Source organism: Misgurnus anguillicaudatus, chromosome 20 (assembly GCF_027580225.2).
Source record: "Misgurnus anguillicaudatus chromosome 20, ASM2758022v2, whole genome shotgun sequence".
NCBI classification, from domain to species: Eukaryota; Metazoa; Chordata; class Actinopteri; order Cypriniformes; family Cobitidae; genus Misgurnus; species Misgurnus anguillicaudatus.
Window position 1 is genome coordinate 10,125,713 of NC_073356.2, and position 21,671 is coordinate 10,147,383.

Sequence of the window (21,671 nt, forward strand, 5' to 3'; positions counted from 1 at the left end):
TGCAATATATTTCTTACTTAATCAGTATTAATCATTGAATAATTGATGTAATAAAGATATGATGTTGTCTTTGATAAATGTGTATTAACCAATGAAATGAAGGTTGCATACAGAATAACGTAATGGGGGATGGCAGCTCAACCTTGAAGAACAGAATCTCCTGCGCTTGTTCTTTGTGTGTGTGTATTCTTCCCTAACAGATGGTTTTTTAATAATGATTAAAGTGTTTGCTTAGAAGTAGTATTGCAGTAAAAGATTTAATATGTGTTTATCTATCTAAAGAAGTTAATGTGTGCCTTATTCATATAACCAATTTTACGAATAATGAAATGATGTCATGATATTGAAATGTGTTTTACATAATAATCACTTTCATCTTACAGCTTATGTTCTTTATGAATAAATGAATGTTTTATTAATGCTTTGTTTTTAAGAAAGCATTATTATATTCTATGTGAAGTCAATCATATGTGAAGTGGAGGAGTACTGGGGAGGAAGTGACGGACTGCATGGCTCTCAGGAATGAGCGGAGAACAGTTTGTTTTTTCTTTGTCTGTGTGTGTCTATCTTCTCCTGCAGGCTAAAACTGGGTGTGGTGATGGAGTCAGATGTACGAGGGGAACGGCCTTTGTGGGTGGAGATTCTAAGAAGAAAGATCGACGTCATATATTTTATAAATATGCATGTTACTTTTTGAGCTGGTTGTTCATTGCTTGAGATGACCCAGCGTGCTGTAAAACGTTTTCATATCTGATCAATAAATAGTTTAATTTTAATACCGTGTCTTTCCTCTAATTATGAACATGCAATGGACGCCTTAAAGTCCAACACTGTCAATGTTTGCTGAATCTCTGTCTTGTTAAAGCCAGCCGGATTGCAGAGCAGCAATCTTCTAGAACAACAAAGACCCTTTGGAGAATATCCTCTGGCAACTGCAGATATGAAACATGATTTATTACAGAGACATTACAAGCAATTTTCATCAACATTAAAGTGATTATGAACACATGCCTGCAAAATGTCAGTAGCCACTGCAACATCGTCATTTTTGCTGGGAGTGTAGCTAGGTACCTTCAAAAACTGTCAAATATCTGCATCATACTTTCCACATAATGCTACCTATAAAGGAGTGAGAAATTAAAGGTGAAAACAGCCTCCTTGTATTACTTTTCACGTTAAACAACAAACGCAACACACACATATACAAAACGATCGTGTACTTTCATTACTACTTTGTTTTAACACAATAAGCCATCAAATCATAGGTTACGAATATGTTGTCATGATCAGCAAACGTTAACATTCGCGAGACATAAATTGTTCGTCAGTAAAAAATAAATATATAAATTGTTTATTCGTTTCGCTCGTTTGTTTTCTGCTTACATTGCAGGCACGCCCGCCGACAGGGGGGGACATACGGGTCTGTTGTCCCGGGCCCAGGATGAGGGGGGGCCCAGAACTGGAACCTATGAAATAATTCAGTGTTTTCCATACATTGATTTATCTGCCATAGAATCAACACTGGCCGCCACAAATAGATTTTTCATGATTACCATTTACATTTTAATTTTAGTATATTCATTGTAGTAAGCGCTCAGCGCGCCTCCCTCCTCCCTCTCTCGTTGCATGCAGCGCCTCAACAGCGCGCACCCCTCCCCTCTCTCTCCTGTTGCAAGCAGCGCGTCTCTCTCTACAGTCAAAAGTATTTTAACTCCGCGTTCCTTTTACTTTCTTTTTCGCGTAAACGTCAACAATCACGGATAGAGAAGATGGCGGATCGAGTTCATCATGAGTGACTTAACAAAAGGTCAGCATTACCACACTGACATACCCGTTCTGGTGTGAGTCTGTGTCTGAGCTCTCTCCCTACCTATGATGCGGTATGCTCGTGCACGTGTTCTGTAGTAACACTAACCGTATTCTCTCATATTCTGAATTTGCAACAAATTGTCTGCGCTATACACGATGATATACAACAAAACTACCACTCGTGTTTAAAATAAAAAAGCGCTCATAACGCAACAACACTGATGAGAAGAGCAACATCAGTACAGCCTCAATGTAAATGTATGATGATTTTGTCAGATGAGGGCGCGTTTTTAGCAGCAGTTAAAGAAAGAGCTGATTGGATTTACATTGACATTAACATACATTAACAATGAATCACTGGGTCGTTACTGGGTCCTGTTTAGTCACTATTTTATAGACAACAGAACAAATAATATGTAAAAATAGCATTCAGTTATGTTAAAATGCAATATAAAAAGAGTAAAACACGACGCAATTACGCCACATATATGCTAATCGGCGTGTGACGTCATCACCGCCACAGTCTGTCAAAATCTTTTGGGAAACACTGCAATTGTTAAATATAGCTGCAAGCAGCAATTGCGGGGCCAAGCACCTTCAGCACAATGAGCACCCAAAGCACAGCAAAAACCACACGACGCAGCAACTGTGCAAAGCGCAGAAAGCGCGCAATACAGAGGCCGAACCCGAAGCAAAGCAAATGCAGAGCAGAACCACTGCAGTGCGGAGCAACAACAGTAAAGATGGCAAAAATATAACACGTGTGGAAAACCAGACAGGTCGAGAAGAACGTGTTAAAGGAAACGCAAAAGGAAATCTCAATAAGTGAAAGTAAGAGCTGGTATTCGAACCCAGGTAATCAGGTTCCCAAAGCACAGCACTTACCGCATGCGCCACTGAGTAAACGATTAGACCACTGAGTTGGTGTGTCCAAGCTTTAGAATAGAGATTTAGAGCTGTAAACATTGATATCCAGCAATTACCAAAAGTGCAGAAATGACAACAGAGAGCACAAATAACTGAAATACAATGTATAGTATGAAAATCACAAACCAAAATACCACTGCACATGGGATTCGAACCCATGACCTCAGAATCTCATGGCATGTGGTTAACCAGATGCGCAACTCAGTTAACAGAGCTCAAAGGGCAGCAAAAAACAGCTTAGGTGCTGCAAGGATTGACATATGCCAATCAACACAGATGCAGAACTGACAGTGCAGAGCAGAACTAACAGAAATACAATGTATATGAGAATCAAAAAGCTCAAGTGAGATTGAAGACAAGGAGATCATTCTGTATAGTAATGCTATACAATGTAATATACAGTCACATTAATTTACTATGACAAATAGACAACGTCACAGGCACGGTCAACTTTGGAGTGGTATTTCTAAGAAAGAGAACAGAATATCAAAAATCTGTTCAGTCATTTCTGTGCGGATTGCTCCAAACATTATACGAACAGTACCTGGCATAAAATAAACAAAATTTGTAAAAGGAGTAGCGAAAAAATCATCTACCATATGCTTTACAATAACACATGAACAGAATGTTGGAAAATGACAAACAAGGTATCATTGCATTCGGCATAAACCAGTGAAACAATTTCACAAAGAAATTAATATCAGACAAAGGATTCAGAAGTTATAAGCAGTTCCATAAGAACTGTTATAGTTTATAACCCCTAGGTGGCGCTGTACTCTGACTTCCTAGGTACCTTCAGGACCAGAGCCGGACAGTAACGGAGTACATTTACTTGAGTATAGTACTTAAGTACAATTTTGAGGGATCTGTACTTTACTCGAGTATTATTTTTGGGGAGTACTCATGACTTTACTCAAGTACATTTAAGAGGCAAATATTGTAATCTTTACTCCACTACATTTCTATCCATAACTGTGAGTACCCGTTACTTCTTCTAAAAAAAAAGGAAAAAAGAAAAATTTCAGAAACCCTCGATTTGTTGTTTCTCTTTTTTCAAACGTGATTGGATTGTGCAGGCGCCACTGATTGGGACAGCCTATCAGCTATCACCTTCAGCTTTCCGCCAAAGTCTCAAGAGTCAGATTTAGATAAGAGAAGAAATCATGGACGAAACAATGGATGAAGACATAGCAGGTCCATCCCGGGAATGTGACAACCCGTGGCTCCACCTCGCCAGACTCTTTTAATTTTCTAAACAAGTTAATGATAGTTTTCACTTTAAGTGTTTGCTGTGATTACCAAAACAGAGCTTCATCACCGCTTACAAAAATTCAACCCCTTGAGAGCGGCAGGGATCACTGGTGATCCCGGATTATTGTTGTTCAAAATTCATTACTCTTCAAAACATCACACTCTTACTTGATCTGGACAAACTCAGCATCAGAAGACAGGTTTAATACTCCAGCTTCGACATTTGACCACTGTTTGTTATTAAACTGGTTTGCAGTGACTGCAATTTCTTAATTTATGCCAGGAGTGCAAAATAATTAATCTGAAACGTTTGTTATTTTGAATAGAAATCATCAAACATTCATTCTCGTCTTCTCCGGTTTATTTGTATTCAAATACATAAAATATACAGAATCCACCAGGGCTATACTGCCCTCCAAAGGCTAAGTGCAGTATCTACGCAAACACTGAAACTGAGAAAAATGGCTTTAAAGTTTTTTACACCAGCCAGTCAAACATGTTACTGCAATTTTGGCACACACATTTCTCTGAAATGGGACAAAATTTAACCAGGAGACTTTGTCACAAGACACAACAGATCTCACATAGCCCATTTTAACCCTTAACTCAATTTTGACCAAAAGCGTAGTTACTGCGCTTTCGCTTTGTAGGGCAGTATAGTACAATGGTGCGCATATTTGAAGAAATAATGATTAATTATCACATGTTAGTAAAATATTTAGTCTTACAGAATAAGATTTCTATTCATTTTCCACTGAATTATGCGATCTGAAGAGCTCAAAGAGCGAACGGAGTGAGATGTGTGTCAGATTTGACCTCAGAGCTCTATCATTTGCTGTACAGCTGTCAATCATCTTATGTGGTTCAATGTGCACTGTGGCAGTAGTAATGCAAAATGTAAAAATTTACTCATGTACTCTTGATACTCAAGTACTTTTAAAAACAAGTACTTTTTACTTTTACTTTAGTAGACATCTGACTGCAGTACTTTTACTTGTACTTGAGTAAAATTTAGCAAGGGGTAACTGTACTCTTACTCAAGTAATGAACCTGTGTACTCTGTCCGCCTCTGTTCAGGACATCATGTCATAGCTCCTTACTAATTTTTGCGCGGATATGTCCAATAGTTAAAAAAAATAACAAATAATGTGAAATTTCAAAATGGCGGACAGGCGGTTCGGTCAAACCCGGCATAATACACATCGACAGATGCGGCATGATGTAAGCAATCCATAGACATCAAGATCATAATTTTCTGACAAACAGTTCAGAAGTTATGGGCAAAAATAGCCTATTTTCATATCTCATGACCCATAGGTGGCGCTGTCACCAAATTTGGCATGAACCCCAAGTTCATGGTCCACATGAAGTGTACCAAATTTCATTTCAATTGATCAAAGAATGACCGAGCTACAGCTTCAGAACCATTTTTGCGTCATCCTTGTTAAGTTTGCGCATTTATTACTTTTGAACAAAGATAAATATCAAAATTCTGTTCGGTCATTTCTGTGCGGCTCACTCGGAAGTTCACCTGTGCCAAATTTCATAACAATTGAACAAAATTTGAAGGAGGAGTAGCGAATAAACAGAATACTGTACATTTCAAAATGGCCACTACTGTAATGGGTGGAGTTTTACTTTAAGGTATTAAAAACAACAAGCATGAGGAGAGCAATCACGTGTACTAAGTAGAATTTTCATAGATCAAGCGCATCAGCAGTTATAACCATATGAACATTGAATTTGTGCACTGCTGGTGGCGCTATAGAGTTAGTGCTAGAGACCCCATTTTTGGTCACTTGACTGTTCAGGACCACCTCTACAACTGTGCCAAATTTCATCATTTTCCTACGTACGGTTCATAGGGCTGCCATAGACTCCCATTGGGGAAGAAGATGAAGAATAATAATACTGACAGTTCCAATAGGTGCCTCAGCACCTTCGGTGCTTGGCCCCTAAAAAATAAAGAAAATAGGCATATTTGTGGAAAAAAATCTAATACAGTCACCTCCATAAATATTGGAACAGAAGCACATTTTGTGTTATTTTAGCTGTTTACCAAAATGTATTCCAGTTACAGTTATGATGGTTTTTCTTTATAATGGAGAGGATAATGCGATCATCCACCACTGTTATCCCATTTAGACATACAGGATTTTAATGTTGCTAAGCTCACCACTGTGTTGTTTTTTTATCTGGATGTGCCAAATTGTTGATGTGGCCACTCTTAATGTTCATGCCATCTCTCTGATGGATTTGTTGTGTTTTTGAAACCTAATTATGGTCTGTATCACTTGCATGGAGATGTCCCTGAATCAAATGATTTGGGTTCACAGCCACAGCTTCCAAATGCAAATACCACACTTAAATCAACTCCAGACCTTTAACATCTGTCATTCATGAGGAAATTATTTAACAAATAGACAATACCTGTCCCTAAAACAGTTTTTAAGTCAACTGTCCCATTACTTTTGACCCCTTTAAAAAGGGGGAGCTACATATTAAATGGCTGTAATTCCTAAATCCTTCAGCCAATATGGATGTGAATACCCTCAAAATAAAGCTGAGAGTGTGCACTGTAAGCCAATATCCCTAATATGACTCTAACTATAATACATTTTGGTAAATATCTAAAATAACACAAAATGTGCTTCTGTTCCTATATTTATGGAGGTGACTGTATTTGAGATACATAAAAAAACGTTTTATTTGTTTTCTTCCTATACTTGAAATAGTGGTCAAGAAACCCCCAGCCCAACACAAAAATGGTTTGGCCACTGATCAAAATTTTATGATGTCATTTGATTTGAAGTTCAGTACGCTCAAAATATCTGGTCAGACTCAGCACAAGTCCGGTGCTCAGAAAAGAAAAGAAAAGAGTAGAAAAGAGCAGAAGAAAATAGAGGTTTTCAAAGGGGGTTGACGTTACATAAATACAAGTTATTTTGTGTCAGTACTACATTTATTTACTATATAAATGTTGAATACAATGTATAATAATGCAATATTCGTGGGTCATGAATCTAATAATGCCAAATGTCTTGTTACCAGTAAAAAGTAGGGGTGCCGAGGGGCCCTCCAAGATTATCTTGTCCCGGGCCCAGGCAAGACTGTCAGCTGGCCTGATTGCAGGTTACAATAACGTCAGTTTCTCAGTGTAGAAAGGTAAATTACCTGAATTAAAGTTCTCCCGGCGACGCCATCTTCATCTCATAAATTCAAGTGGAGGTGACGTATTTCCGCTTGCCCGCTAGTGGAGGTCACGTGTTTCCTGTTTGAGAGTGGAGCTCCACTCGCCCATGGTCTGCAGCCAGACCCTCTTGGATCGCCTCCTACTGTACTGTTGAGAGAAGACGATCAACATTTCACTCATCTGTCACAGCGTTGATGTTTTTTTTCATGGTGTGGGGCTGTGGGCTGTCACAATGCTGGTTTAAACCAAATGTAAAGACTCAATGTCAGTGAATGTACCTATGTCTGTATTGCTCCGGCATCACATTATACTGTTTTCATTAAAGTACTAAACATATTTTACTTAAGCACTTGACCAGTGGTTCCCAAACTTTTCATTTGGCAACCTTCTTAATTAGGTATAATCTATACCAGGAGGAGCCACCAACATATTTTTAAATTGAGATATAAGGAAACACAAATTAATCGAGTAGTTTTTATCTTCCTTGTCATTTTATTAATGAAATGTAAGCTTAACTGCAATATCAAAATACCTTATGGTATATTATATCAGAATCAATTTCATTGCATTGCTTATCAGTACTTGGACTAAACTGTTATTATACAACTGAGCTTTTCTCACACATTAATTCCTAATTAATGTGTGAGAAAAAACATAAGACACAATTATGTGACTGTAAATAAATTAAAGAGAGAGTTCACTTTAAAATGAAAACTCTATCATCATTTACTCATCCTCTTTTTGTTCTAAACCTGTATTTTTTTTCTGATGAACACAAAAGAAGATATTTTGATAAATGATGGTAAACACACAGCAAAGAGTGTCCATAGACTTCTATAGTAGGAATAAGATTTTTTCCTACTATAGAAGTCAATGGTCACTATCTGCTGTGTCAGATAGTTTCGAGTCAGGCCCATGTTCAACCCTCCCTCTTTCAAGCCGAGGTCCTGCTTGAATACAAACTTGAAAACAAAAAATACTCCAAAAGTAATGCTTTAAATCCTTCAAATGTTTATTGACATTTTCCTAATGAAATCCAATAAGGAGAGACTGTAGAAGCATGTTTTACTTTGCAGAATTGCTTTATTGTTAAGCTACAAATTTTATGGTTCATGTATTGTCCATAACATAATCATTAACATGTCTTATTTTAACACCTTTAAGCTTTAGAAGCACTTATCACTGTGACAGAGTTAGTATTTTTGTAATCTAATCTGCAGTCCGGTAGCCTATGAGTCACGTAAACAAAACTTTAATTCATACATGTTTATATCAGACCTTATTAACAAGACATAAATTTAACAATGTGCATAATCCAATTTGTTACCTCTATCCTTTCAGCCATCACCCCATCAGTATGCTTAGAGAGGTCTTGCAGTGCCCAAATATGTCCTTGTGTTTGCCCACCTTTGTTACTCATAAGAAAAAGCATTCACAGGCACCACTAAATAATATATAGCTTTATTTCTCCTTCCAATTGGCTAATGTACTTTACAACACAGCTATTTAGAGAACATTTTGTGCTGTGTAACCTGTCGAATTAAGATCTGATTACAGCTCTCAGAAACTGACAGGGTTGGTCCTGATATTCAGAGTATGCGTTTCATACTTAACAAACATGTCACATTCACGTTGACTTTCATTGATGTTTGTGGACTTCATCTACATGCATGTCCATTCTGTGGTTATTCTTTAGGTGATGGTGAAAACAGGCAGCTTGGATTTGAAAACAAATGTGAAAACAAAAACAAAAAACAATATGCATATCAACAACAACTATGAAAACAGGATATCAAAGGCATATAATATAAATAATCATCAATAACACAATAATTGGAAGTTTAGGTTTTTTCCACCATCACCGTGTTCTCTTTCTTGCAGAGGCCCTCTATGCTCTCTCTGTAAAAAAGTAAAGATTTTTAAGTTACAGCATCTAACCTCTAGTCAAGATCAATAATAGTAAGTTAAAAACAATCATATTAGATAACAAGATAACAATAGAGCACTTTTATTCCTTTGAAAGGGGGTAATCCAACTCTCAATATGGTCGCCCTGGTGACTGAAGTCCCACCCTCCAGTTAAAAGAACCAATCATCAGTTGATAAAATTTGATGTAATGAGGCCTTGGGATGTAGCCAAAACGATCTTGAAAATGTGTTTTAGCGCAATTTGAGCTTAAAGGTGCCATTTGTAATAATTGAGGTAAAAGATTTTAGAAAATTAGCTACACGCATCAAAAGAATGAGAAGAAATAAGGGCAAAGATGTCATTAAAAAAATGACAAGGTATAGTGCTGCAGAAATATCAATCTGAATTAGCATGCTAAATTACTAGCTACAGCCCGACTGGTGTTGTAATACCAGTTTCAACCATGGGAGGTGGTATGCGGGCCACGCACATAACCGCCAGCCAAACTGCAATACACGAATAAGTCGCGTGTGTGGGAGTACAGCCATAGTACAGCCCTCCAAGCTGACTTGTTGACTTAAGACGCATGAAGGCAGCTCAGAGAAATGCAATTCGGACAGCCATGGATTCGGACATTCCTTCCTGCCTTGCAATAGGGTTTTCGGACGTTTTTCAGTTCAGGCAAGAGAGCGGAAGAATGGCTAAAGCAAGAGACATTTACCACTACCACAACCATTTGCTGCAGGGAACGACGCGCTCGGAATCACAAATAAAATATGATAAATAAAGGAACCGAACCAGAGTAAATACTGGCACTGCTTTTCATCGCTGGAGACAACTAATGGACATGAAAGAAATGAGGTTCGACTCCAAAATGACAACATTTCTTTTCGATTGGTAAGTAAGATGCTGTTAGTATTTCGCTAGAAGTTCACTTATAATAGGCATTGCGATAACCTATGCTCAGCTTGTACATGAACTACGGCTTTGTGCAGTAAATGTGGCTCCATCTGAAAGCAGCTGATGGGGATTCACTTATAATCATGAAACCGGCTTCACTGACGAGAAGGGCAATGACTATCCCATGCAAATTATCGCGCATCCTTAGCTGTTAGCGTTTAATAGTTAGCTCTACGGATCCGATCCGGTTTTCACCCGTTATCTTCCAAGCTGATGCTAAAATGTAACATTAGCTAAGAAGCTTGAAATGTCTTCGATGATAATGAACACTAAATGGACGCACGAAACGTAGCGGAAAACATTGCAATTTTAATGAGACCGAATGTTTTTTTTTTGTGACTAATGATAACTTAGTTGCTAATGTAAATCAAACTGCTAAATTTGCCGCTGCTAAATTAAAATAGACCAACTCACTTTCTGGAGGTATACTGCCCCCGTCTGTTTGGAGTGTGGAGTATGAATTGATTTTTTTTTTGGCGGATATTTTAAATGGTCCCTTTAAATGAATACCCCACTTTTATATAAAAAACAGATAATATACTCACCCTCATGTCATCCTAGATGTTTATGTCTTTCTTTGTTCAGTCAAATTGCAGGATGGAGCTCAACAGTTCACAGTTTCAATGCAGTTTATGCAGTTATACAGTTTTGCATAAGGGTCCTATCTAACGAAACGAGACATAAACATCTTGGATGACATCGGGGTAAGTAAATTATTGGGATTTTTTATGAAAGTGGATTATTCCTTTAAGAAAAAAAATATTGATGTCAGGAGTTGTTTAATTGTGATTGTAAGACACAATTTCAGATATATTTGTATAAAGTAGGACTTTAGTCTTGCATGACAGAAAAAAATGCCCGGATGCATTGCAAACATGGCCACCTATGATGCGACTTCCCAAAGGGAACTTGTAAATCCAAGTTGATTATACTTAAAATGTAAGTCAACCAGTTTTCCAATATATCAGAACACATTTGGTATTTATAGTTTTTCTCGGTTGCTCAAACACATTTCTTGAAACTATGCCTCATATTCTCAAAATAGTAAACACAAATCCACAACATCTCATCCAATACTCCAAACATCATATCTTCAGGTCAAAATGAAGCTCTACACTCAAAACCATTCACTCTTACTGAAAAACCAAACTTTTCCCTCAGACATCACACACAAAAACAGTGTTTTCAAAAACACACAAACTACAAGTACATATATTCCACACTGGTACAATACAATCAAAACAATATATTCAAAACTGGCAAGTTGCTTGTTGTTCTCCCCCTCAAAAACTTTTCACATGACCATAAAAAAAACACAATCAATGTATGCATTGGCACATTTTTATTCATTCATGTGCTGCACAGGACAACCGTAAAAAATATTTTAATTATTCCGCCTCAACATCACATCTTTGTTCTGGGTCAGGCCAGAGAATCACATCCACATCACAGACTATATTGGCCCTATAGCCAAACAGTGAGGGTAAAATCCTCTTGCATGATTCACCCCTGGCATTCATCTACTGATATGTCTATCTGTATGAAAGGCAATTTTATGCATTTCTTTATTCCAGTAGCATAGTCCAAAAGTGTATGCATTGTACAGAGCAGTCTTACTGTAAGTACATCTACCAGTTTCCTCCCTGAAGGCTCTGAAGATGGAGGTGATGGTCTCAAATTAGCCTGCACTCGTTGCTCAGCCTCTCTCATAGTCATACCATGGTCAGCAATAGTGGCTCAAATTTCATCAGAGACTGCTGCTTGTCACCTTGCCCTTCGTCTCCCTCCTCCTCTTTCACCACGTCCTCCTCCTCTTCCTCCTCCTTTACCAAGTCTTCTCCCTCCTCCATCACCATTTCCCCTTCCTCATCCTTCACCACATCCTCCTCCTCTCCCTCCTCCTTCACCACGTCCTCCTCCTCCATGGTCAGCAATAGTGGCTCGAATTTCATCTGAGACTGCTTGTCACCTTGCCCTTCATCTCCCTCCTCCTCTTTCACCACATCCTCCTCCTCTTCCTCCTCTTTTTCCAAGTCTTCTTCCTCCTCCTTTACCAAGTCTTCTCCATCCTCCTTCACCATTTGCCCTTCCTCATCCTTCACCACATCCTCCTCCTCCCCCTCCACATTCACCACATCCTCCGCCTCTTTCTCCTTCTTTACCAGGTCTTCTCCCTCCTCCTTCACTTCTTCCTCATCTTTCACCATGTCCTACTCCTCTTCCTCCTTCACCACATCCTCCTCCTTTCCCTCCTCTTCTGCCTCCTCCTCCCTCACCATGTCCTCCATCTTTCCCTCCTCCTCTCCCTCTTTCTCTGCCTTCTCCTCCTCTTTCTCCTCCTTCTCCTCGACCTATTTCTTAATTTCTCTGTGGATCCATTGTTTCAAAGCTCAGTGAACTGATTCGGGCCCTTTTATCTTTTGAAGGATCTGATTGATATGTGTTTAATTTTGACTCTTAGTGTTTCCACCTTGGTAATTGTTTGCTAACTGAGCCTAAGCTGTGCTGACTTGAGTGAACAGTATTGAATGCTAGTGCTTTCCATATGACCAGATGGTGTAAGCACTGAGAAATGTAGGGATTTGTGTGTATAGTTTTGAAGTAACAGTTCACCAAATCCGACTCATGTGTTAAAGCAGGGGAGTAATGTTTATAGTTCAGCAAAATTATTGTGCTTCTTGAAAAAATGCATTATGGTTTTTAAATTTTAGTTAAAAACCTGGTTATAGTGTTTAAGCAATCGAGAAAACTGTAATAGGCACTTTAAGTGCCTGTACTTGCCTATAGAAGAGCAGTTCTCTAGCAATGTCATTCTTCATCATCTCCAATTCTTCTGTCTTTCTTATCTGGATTTGAAGCTCAGTTTTCAGTTGTCGGCTGTTTTCCTCTAAGAGGTCAACTGTCTCCTAAATACAGAACTTTAAACATTCAATACCATGCAATCTAAAATAACATTTTAAAATATATCTGAAGAAATCAAATCTAAGCGAAAAATCCCAAACCTATTACGTACCCGATATTGTTCCACATTTTCCCTCCTCTGATTCTCCATTAATTGGATTCTTTCTTCCAGACAAGTCTTCTGGAGTTTCAGCATATGTTCCTCTTCTCTCAGTGGCCCTAGCCTGGTCCTTAGCTCCTGACACTGCTCTTTAGCTTTGCTAATGGCTTCTGTTGTGGCCTGTCGCCTCTTTAACAGGGACATTAACCGGGGCTCGTAAAACTCCTCGAGAATTTTTATCCCTCCGTGCAGGTATTGCTGTAAGTCGAAAGAGGCCCGTCTTCCCTGTGTCACATAAGAATGTGTCTTCTTTCTGGTGGATTCCCGAGTGATTTTGTTCTGCTGCTGTTGCAGGGCCTGCACGTGATTTTGGTGATCTGAATTGAGCTTAGTGATCTCTTCAGTCATTTTTGCAACAAGGGCTTTTAGCTCCTCCTGAGTAAGAGATTTGTAACAGAAATAGAATTCAGGTGGTTTAGTAACACTTTAAAATGCTGTTAAAACATCCTTAACTCTTTCCCCACCATTGACGAGTTAACTTGTTAATTAAGAGAAAACGCTTTCCTGCCAACCCGGAAGTATTCCCTTATGGCAAACAGTTAAAATTCTGTGTATGCGTTAATGATTGCTCTCAGTCTGATCTCTATTAAAAGTCTATCCCAAAACTGAAATTATTTCAGCTTTTTGCTCAAAATTTTGTATTTTTGAAGAAACCTACCTATATTTGAGAGGTTATAAAAAGAGAGCCAATCAAGGTGGTATGAAACTTTTTTTTGAAAGAAGAGGGTCTGTTCTTTCATTTGATATATTATATGTTCATATATTTAAAGAAGATAATTTTCTGGCATTAAACTTTTTTGAAAAAATGATGCCGGCGGGGAAAGAGTTAAAGGAATATTCCACTTTTATAAAAAATTACTCACCCCCATGTCATCCAAGATATTTCTTTCTTTCTTTGTTCATTCAAGAAGAAATTAAGTGTTTTGAAGAAAACATTCAAGGATTATTCTTCATATAGTGAACTTTATTGGACATCAACAGTTTACAGTTTTAATGCAATTTCAATGCAGGTTCAATGCAGCTTCAAAGGGCTCTAAAAGATCCCAACTGAGGCATAAGGGTCTAAATGATTATCATTTTCGCAAAAAAAAAACTTTTTTACTACAACTTCCTGTAAAATGGTCTGCTAGTGTGTATTTCACATATGTAATCCTTGACCTTTTGATATGATTACGTAATACGTAAGGTCACAATGGCGCGTCACACAACTAGTTTTTTATTTTGCCAAAAAGAACAATTTTTCCACTAGATAAGACCCTTATGCCTCAGTTGGGATCGTCCAGAGCCATTTGAAGCTGCATTTAAATTGAAGCTGTGAGCTGTTGAGGTCCACTAAAGTTCATTATATGGTGAAAAATCCTGGATTGTTTTCCTTAAAAAACTTAATTTCTTTTCGGCTGAACAAAGAAGGACATAAACTGTCAGGATCCTGGCTTTATAGTCATAGTTTTGTTCTAGTTTTGTGTCATGATCGTGACAGCCCGATCTATGTCATGTAGCACATGGTCTTGTTGTTTGTTGACTTTGGCCATGTGCTTTCCCCTGTCTCTCCAGACCCCACCCAACGTCTCCTCATTAATAATCTTGTTATTGGTTCACTGCCCTCAACTGTTGTCCTCATTAGTTCTCCTCTATTTAATGCCCTTGTGTTTGATGTACTGTGCTTGTTCGTTTTGTATATTCCCAGTTTAATGTCAAGTCTTGTTGAGTCTAGTGAATTATAAAGACAAGTCTTTAGTTTAATGTCAAGTTGTTTGTTAGTTTAGTTTAGTCTAGTCTGTCTTGTGTTTGTTTGCAAAGTTTTATTGTTTTCCCCCTAGTGTTTTTTTTGTTTTCCTGTTTTTGTTTAATAAAAGTCTTGTGCGTTCATCTGTTGTCTGCCCCTGATTTCTGTCCTACTGATCCTGACAAAATGTACCAGCCAGCTAGAACACAGCAGACAGCAATGGACCCGTCCTGGACCACCCATCACAGCTACCATGCCCACTTACTGTTTGCCTTCAGCAGAAGGATATGGATGTGCTGTCTTTTACCCTGGAGTTCCTGGGGGCAGCACATCAAAAGGGGTTCCAACGAGGCAGAATTGAAAATTATTTTTAATAGCTGCTTCAATTAGCCCTTTAACTGCAGGAAGGTGGAGCTGCTGAGGCTCTTGGGCTTTGTGGACATGGTCCGGTACGTTATGAACCCGTCTGAGCCCAAGGCCGCACCTCCAGCCCCAATGTCATTGATTCCAGAGGATCGCATCTTGGTCGTTGCATTCTTGGAAGACCTTGCTCCTTACACCTTAATCTGCTGAAGGTTCTGTCGCCCCTGTAAGCCACGGTGGGAATAGTGGGAGACGGACATCATGGAACACGGGGTTGTACACCTCCTCTGCGGAGTTGGCCATGCCAGCGGCAGCCCTCCCAGACCATGCTACAGCCACTGCTGTATCCCCTCAGCCATCCACAAGCTCTGTGTGTCCATCCAAGAAGAAAAGGAAGAAGGGGACACCCTTCCCTCAGCCGCAATCTTCCCCTGCAACCTTCGCTGAGCCTCAGCCAGCTGCAGCGCCCCTGTCTCGTCTCCACAGCCAACGTCATCCTCCCCTATCTCGGCATCACTGTCAGCGTCAGCCTCCCCTGTCTCTGCATTTCTGTCAGCATCAGCTTCCCGTACCATCATTACCCTCCTCATCCGCCTGGTCCCCTGCCTTACTCTTCATGTCCTCCCTGGACTCTCTTCCCTACCCTCTTAGCTCTGGTTTGCCCCAGCCTGTTTTCATTCCTACTCCCTTGATACCCTGGAACCTTACCTTGCCCCCTTTTTCTCCCCTTGTCACTCCTGCCTCTGCCCTGCAACTGTCTGTACCTCCTGCAACGGCCCCTGCCAAGCCTGCCTCTCCTTACCCCCTGTTAAACCTGCGCAAACTCCCTGTTCCCGACCTGGTCCTGCACCCGTTTGATCAAAGACTCCTAGCCTGTCCAGTCCCACCCTGTCTGGGCCTCCCCCTTTAACTTTTTTGTTCCCCCATGGATGTTCCCTGCTGAAAAAAACAGCATACCGTATTAGCACCAGCTAAACCAGCACCAAACCAGCATTAGCACCAGCTAAACGAGCACCAAACCAGAATTAGCACCAGCATCCCATGCTGGTCATACCAGCAAGACCAGCATATGTTGTGGTGTTGGTATGCTGGTGACAACCAGCTAAACCAGCATAATTCCCATGCTGGTCCATGCTGTTTTTTTCAGGAGGGTTGTTTTTACTATGTCACCCCAATCCCCTGTTATGTTGTGCTATGTGTTTTTTGTCCTTGTCATTGTGTCAGTCTGTCATGTCTCGTCTATCTGTATTCCCCTGAGGGATGCCTGGGGTGTCCGTTTGGGAGGAGATACTGTCACAATCCTGGCTTAATGGTCATGATTTTGTTTTAGCTTTGTGTCAGGATTGTGACAGCCCCATGTATGTTAGGTGTAGCACATGGTCATTGTTGTTTGTTGACTTTGGCCATGTGCTGTTCCCTGTCTCGTCTCCAGACCTCTCCAGTTTTTCTGTTTGTGTTTAATAAAAGTGTGTTCATCTGTTGTCTGTGCCTGGTTCTGTCCTACAGATCCTGACATAAACATCCTTGATAACATGGGGGTGAGTGAATTATCAGGATTTTTTATAAAAAGTATCTTGTGCCCTAAAGGTTATGAACTGAAAGATCTAAAAGTTTATGGTTTATTTAACAAGAACAAATCTTAACCATAATCTAAAATCTTTTCTGGAGATTTTTTAATTGTAGTGATATGTATGAATTGTAGGCCACCCCAATCCCTGCATGGTTTATTCAACACTACCTGAGCTTTGTTAAGGTGCTCCACCTCATTATGTTGTACTATAAGCTCTATTTGTCTCTGGGCACATTCTCGAGCCACTATAAACAGCCTTCTTTTAGTCATTAAAGTCTCTTCCTGAAGCCTATGTTTCTCCAGTTTGACTTTGGACAGAAAACCTTGCTCCTTCCCTAGAGTCTTCTTCAAAGTCTGCAACTCCTGGGCCATGGGCTCCTCGAGGTCCAGCAGCTCCCGAACCAGCTCATCTCTTCTGCGCTCCAACTGGCCCACCTCGTCGATACACGCCTCAAATGCTGCTCCCAGCTCTTTTATGTCCATGGAAGTTGACAACTCTTGTGCTGTCTCAACATGACCGCCCAGATCATCATTTTTGACCTGAAACATAGTTTTCATTTCCTCAGGAATGAATGGCTCTTTGAATACGATCGCTTTTATGTATGCATTCCTGTCAGTTTTGTTTTCTGGTTCTGAAAATACATCCATTGATGTAGATGTGGTTTTATGGGTTGCCTCAAAAACATCTAATTGTGCCAACATCTGTTGCATAAGTCCATTAAACTCAGCTTGCAAAACTTCTCTGCATTTTGGTGAGTAGTTCATGGGCTCTACAGGCAGAGTAAGAGTTGCTTCAATCTCTTCCAAGCAATCTTCAAAGTAATCTTCATCTTCCTCATTAATAAATAAAGGTTCACACGTTCCCTCGTTCTCTGGTGGAGATCCATAAGCTTCCTCAAAGTTCATTTCATGATCCTCCATTGTATATGTTCACCTATCAAAACCAGGGATGAAATGGGGTAAATCTATGAAGCAATTTTGGCATTTCTTGAATTTCACAAATGCTAGACTCAATACACTGGGCAAAGTATTAACATTCTTGTGATGGTGTTGATGTTGGTGAGGGGAAATTTGAAGCTAATACGTCATTCAGGGACAGCTGCAAACTTGTTGAACAGCTGAGTGATAATGAAGCATATTTATACATAGTGTTCGAACAAAGACCTTAAATTGAATTCTGCGAATAAGCATATAGTCAGTGGTAAAGAACATATAGTCTATATATAGACACCTACAGTTTGCATTTAGCAAACTTTATAACTAGAAAATTCATAAAATGTTTGTACAAATAGGCAACTAAATACTCTCAATGCTTGGAATTGGATCACTTCAAACCAGAGAAAAGTAACATTTGCTAACATTTACTTTCCCCAAACGAACTATGATCTTAAAAGCCCACCGCATGACTTCTTGGTGGACATTGCTTCATGTCTGTATCGCTGGGGCACAGAAAGCAGCTGCAGCAGAAACCTCCAGACCGGAGCATTAGATTAGACAGTGCCAATGACCTCAAAGCCCTCATCTCAGACAACTGTTCATTCCTTCATCATGTTTATACATGCTCTATATTTGAAACACTAACATTTTCTTTCCAATCACCTGTTGTTTGTTTGTTTTTGTTTTTTTGGAAAAGAGCATGTGTTGTGAAGTGACCAAAACAACTGTAATCAAAACAGAATGTAGATAAACACTGCCGTTAAGATGTATTGACAAACTTGACTAAAATGTTTCTTTAATCTGAAGGTACATGTTTAAACAGTTAAAAATATTTTGTATTCAAAACTATCATTGAGCCAACATAACTAAAGAAACCCTAACATTTATTTTTATTTTATTTTATGGATGACTTGGACCAAATATTGGAAAAAAAACAGGAAACTGGAAACATGCAATGAATTTGAGCTCTGTTTATAGATGGTTTCAGCAGTAACCACATAAACAAACAGCTTTCGTGGAACAAACTTAATTTCCGGTAAACTCTGCAAAGAATCATTAACAATAAAGTCCTTTTATAGTAGAGTTTATTTTTGATAACAAACTAAATAAACAACAAGGATTCCCATAGTCATATATCATAGCTAAATCGTATAAAAAAAGGACACTGAGCTAACGTTACTGTGAAAAACGTTACAGACGGTGTATGAATGTGTGAGTGAATGTGAGGCAATATGTAAAGCTCTTTGGATGGCCATACGTCTGTTAAAAGCTATATATAAATGCAGTAAAAAAATGTGTACTACATAATGTATACAATGTTAACTACAAACTGGCTGCCTCCCTTTCAGTGGTAGCCGATGACTTCTTTTTCAACGGTGCATGATGCAAAGCTCTTAATAACATGTATTTATCTCGTTATGTGTGTGGCTTGTCATGTCAAAATATGTGTTTTACGCGTAAACTTATGTGCATCATGCGACATGTCAGCATACAAGTCTGCTACAGATGCTTCGAAGGGGTTTGTTATAAAAGAGACGTTCATGTTTGCTAGATACTCGCTTAATCTTATGTGGAATCAGAGTTTAGTGTTAAGTTAGTGTCTTGCGAGTATTTTGTGAATGTGAGCCTCTCTTTTATCATAAATCCTTTTGATGCGTCTGCAGCAAGCACATATTTTGACATGACGCGTGATACACATGGTTCACATGCAGAACGAACACATATTTTGACATGACGAGCAACACACGACACTCATAACACATATTTTGAATTCACGCCCCTCGGAAGAGAAGTCACCGGCCACCACTGCTCCCTTCACATAAGTGATCCAAGATTTGACAATCTATTTGTTCCAGAGTTCAGTTTAGCCACTAGCCAGGGGTGCGTTTCCCAAAAGCATCATTAGCCAACGAACATCGTAAGTTTCATTGTTACTAACATTGTTCAACGATTTGGTGTTTCCCGAAACCATCGTTCAAATGAACATTTACAAACTGCACCGTTAACTTGTGTCGTTGGAACGACAGCTCTTCACCTGTCGTTAGAAGCATCGTTCCTTGTTATTATCATATGTAGACTTACGTTGATCATGCTTTTAAACAAAATAAGCAAAATACATGTAGAACAGTCTATATCCATCATTCTAAATATATTACAATTTTATTTTACGTCTTTAAATTTGTAAACAGAATGAAAGCGCTGCATTTGAAAACTACGAGCTGGGAGGAGTGACGTAAAAGGGAACTTGCGCATGAATTAAATATCTTGAAAATAAACAACAGATAACTAAATCACGATAACAAAATCAGTCTTCCGATGCAATATATGTTATTTTCAGCAATAATCTGACATTAAATGGATTTGCACACATTAATTAGTACTTCACCTCCCACGTGACATCATCAACTGTGTTAAACCAACATGGTTCAAACGACGAATGTGCGAGAAAGTTACTATGACAAGGTAATTCATTTCTCCAATGATGCACTATACTATGGTCGTTCAGCAACGAGTTACATCGTTGTTTGGGAAACGCCCCCCAGACCATTAAACAAACAGAGACCGGAAGTTAAGTTCTGCCTAGATGCGACAACGCACGTGCGTCTGATGAAACAGTTTATAGAAAATGTAAAGAAACATCACTAGTTTAACCACTATACTATCGGCATCTGACTAATCGGCTAATAACTTAACATCGGTGCATCTCTAATAAAAATGTATACTTTGTCAGGATAAAAGTATCTGCATAGCAAATGCGTAAATATATAAATAATATAAAATATCTCAGAGTGAGACCTAAGAAAAAATGCTTGATAAAAGCCAAGAGTACAAATGTTAGGCAGATTATAAAATATAACATTTTGGATTTATTGTTGATGCTTTTGGTCACAACATAACTCCTAAATTAATTACATTTAATGTTATTGTATAGTTTTGATGAGTTCACTATTAATCTAAACTGTGGGTAAATATAAATTTAAAAAAAAGGACAAAGCGTTTGAAAACTTTTGAACAGTAGTGTACATGAATAAAACCTTGCATCTTTCTAAGACCATCTTCTTGAATAGAAACAAATTGTGAAAGAAACACTATAAGGACATTGTGCAGTCAGGCAGAAAATGAATAGCTGCAGAAGTTAAATTAGGATCCTTTGACAAAATTAATATGTTAAAACTAAGTAGAAACCTGTAATAAATATATACATTTATAAATAAACTTACCTCAACCTAAATACAGAGGTTCCAGAACAATGACCATGAAATGAACTGAACTAAAGAGCTGGTAGCAAACTGAACAAGAGGCAAGAGAGTCTGGCCTTTCTCTCCGTCTGAGCTTAAACATATGGTGCAGGTCTCCCAGGCAACTTTTAATCTGTTTATATTTATTAATAAACACTAAGGAAAAGAAATATGATCTGTAGAGGTGATCAGCATTCATGAGGTCCTGTGGGAGGTGACCTACTCACAGAAACCAATAGAACGCCAAAAGCAAATTTTATGCATATGAATTTGTTCACTATCCAATGGGTGTCAATGGCAGGGTCCTCACATGGAAATGACACAGCAGAAGGTGTGGCCACACAGGAGTGACAGGCTGTAATAACCAAAGGGGAGAGATGTATGTGAAGAGATGGTTTCTCAAATGGCAGTGACCCACATTCTGTCTTGAAAACCTGGCTCTTATTAAATGTGTACTGAAATCACAAGGGATTAGAAAGCTAAAGCAGAGGCAAGACTAACAGGGAGATATCAGTGTTTGTTCAGAAGGGTTACTGGGGCCAAATTCACTACTGCTTATCCCAACATCTTTAAATAGATATCACACATCTAAATAGATCTTGCTTAGATCAGTAAAATCTGGGTCTGCTTAAGATATACACTGTAAAAAGTGAAAAGTTGGATGAACTTATTTAGCAAATGATATTTTAAGTTATTAAGTGTCATTTCTGGGTTAAAAAGCTTCAAAA

At 38.9% G+C, this 21,671-nt stretch overlaps 1 protein-coding gene across 2 annotated transcripts; it reads right to left on the reverse strand.

The window, feature by feature from the left end:
- Positions 1–8,241: 8,241 nt before the first annotated feature.
- sync (syncoilin, intermediate filament protein) lies at positions 8,242–21,082 on the reverse strand. Of its 2 annotated transcripts, none has more exons than XM_055220381.2 (5): positions 20,926–21,082; positions 16,937–17,702; positions 13,062–13,484; positions 12,830–12,954; positions 8,242–9,079 (listed from the first exon to the last, which is right to left on the reverse strand). In XM_055220381.2, the coding sequence occupies exons 2-5, from the start codon at positions 17,687–17,689 to the stop codon at positions 9,022–9,024; spliced, it is 1,359 nt and encodes a 452-aa protein (XP_055076356.2). In that variant the 5' UTR covers positions 17,690–17,702; positions 20,926–21,082; the 3' UTR covers positions 8,242–9,021. The 2 variants fall into 2 exon arrangements, with proteins under 2 accessions (XP_055076356.2, XP_073714180.1); XM_073858079.1 differs by lacking the exon at positions 20,926–21,082 and adding an exon at positions 18,168–18,379.
- Positions 21,083–21,671: the final 589 nt, after the last annotated feature.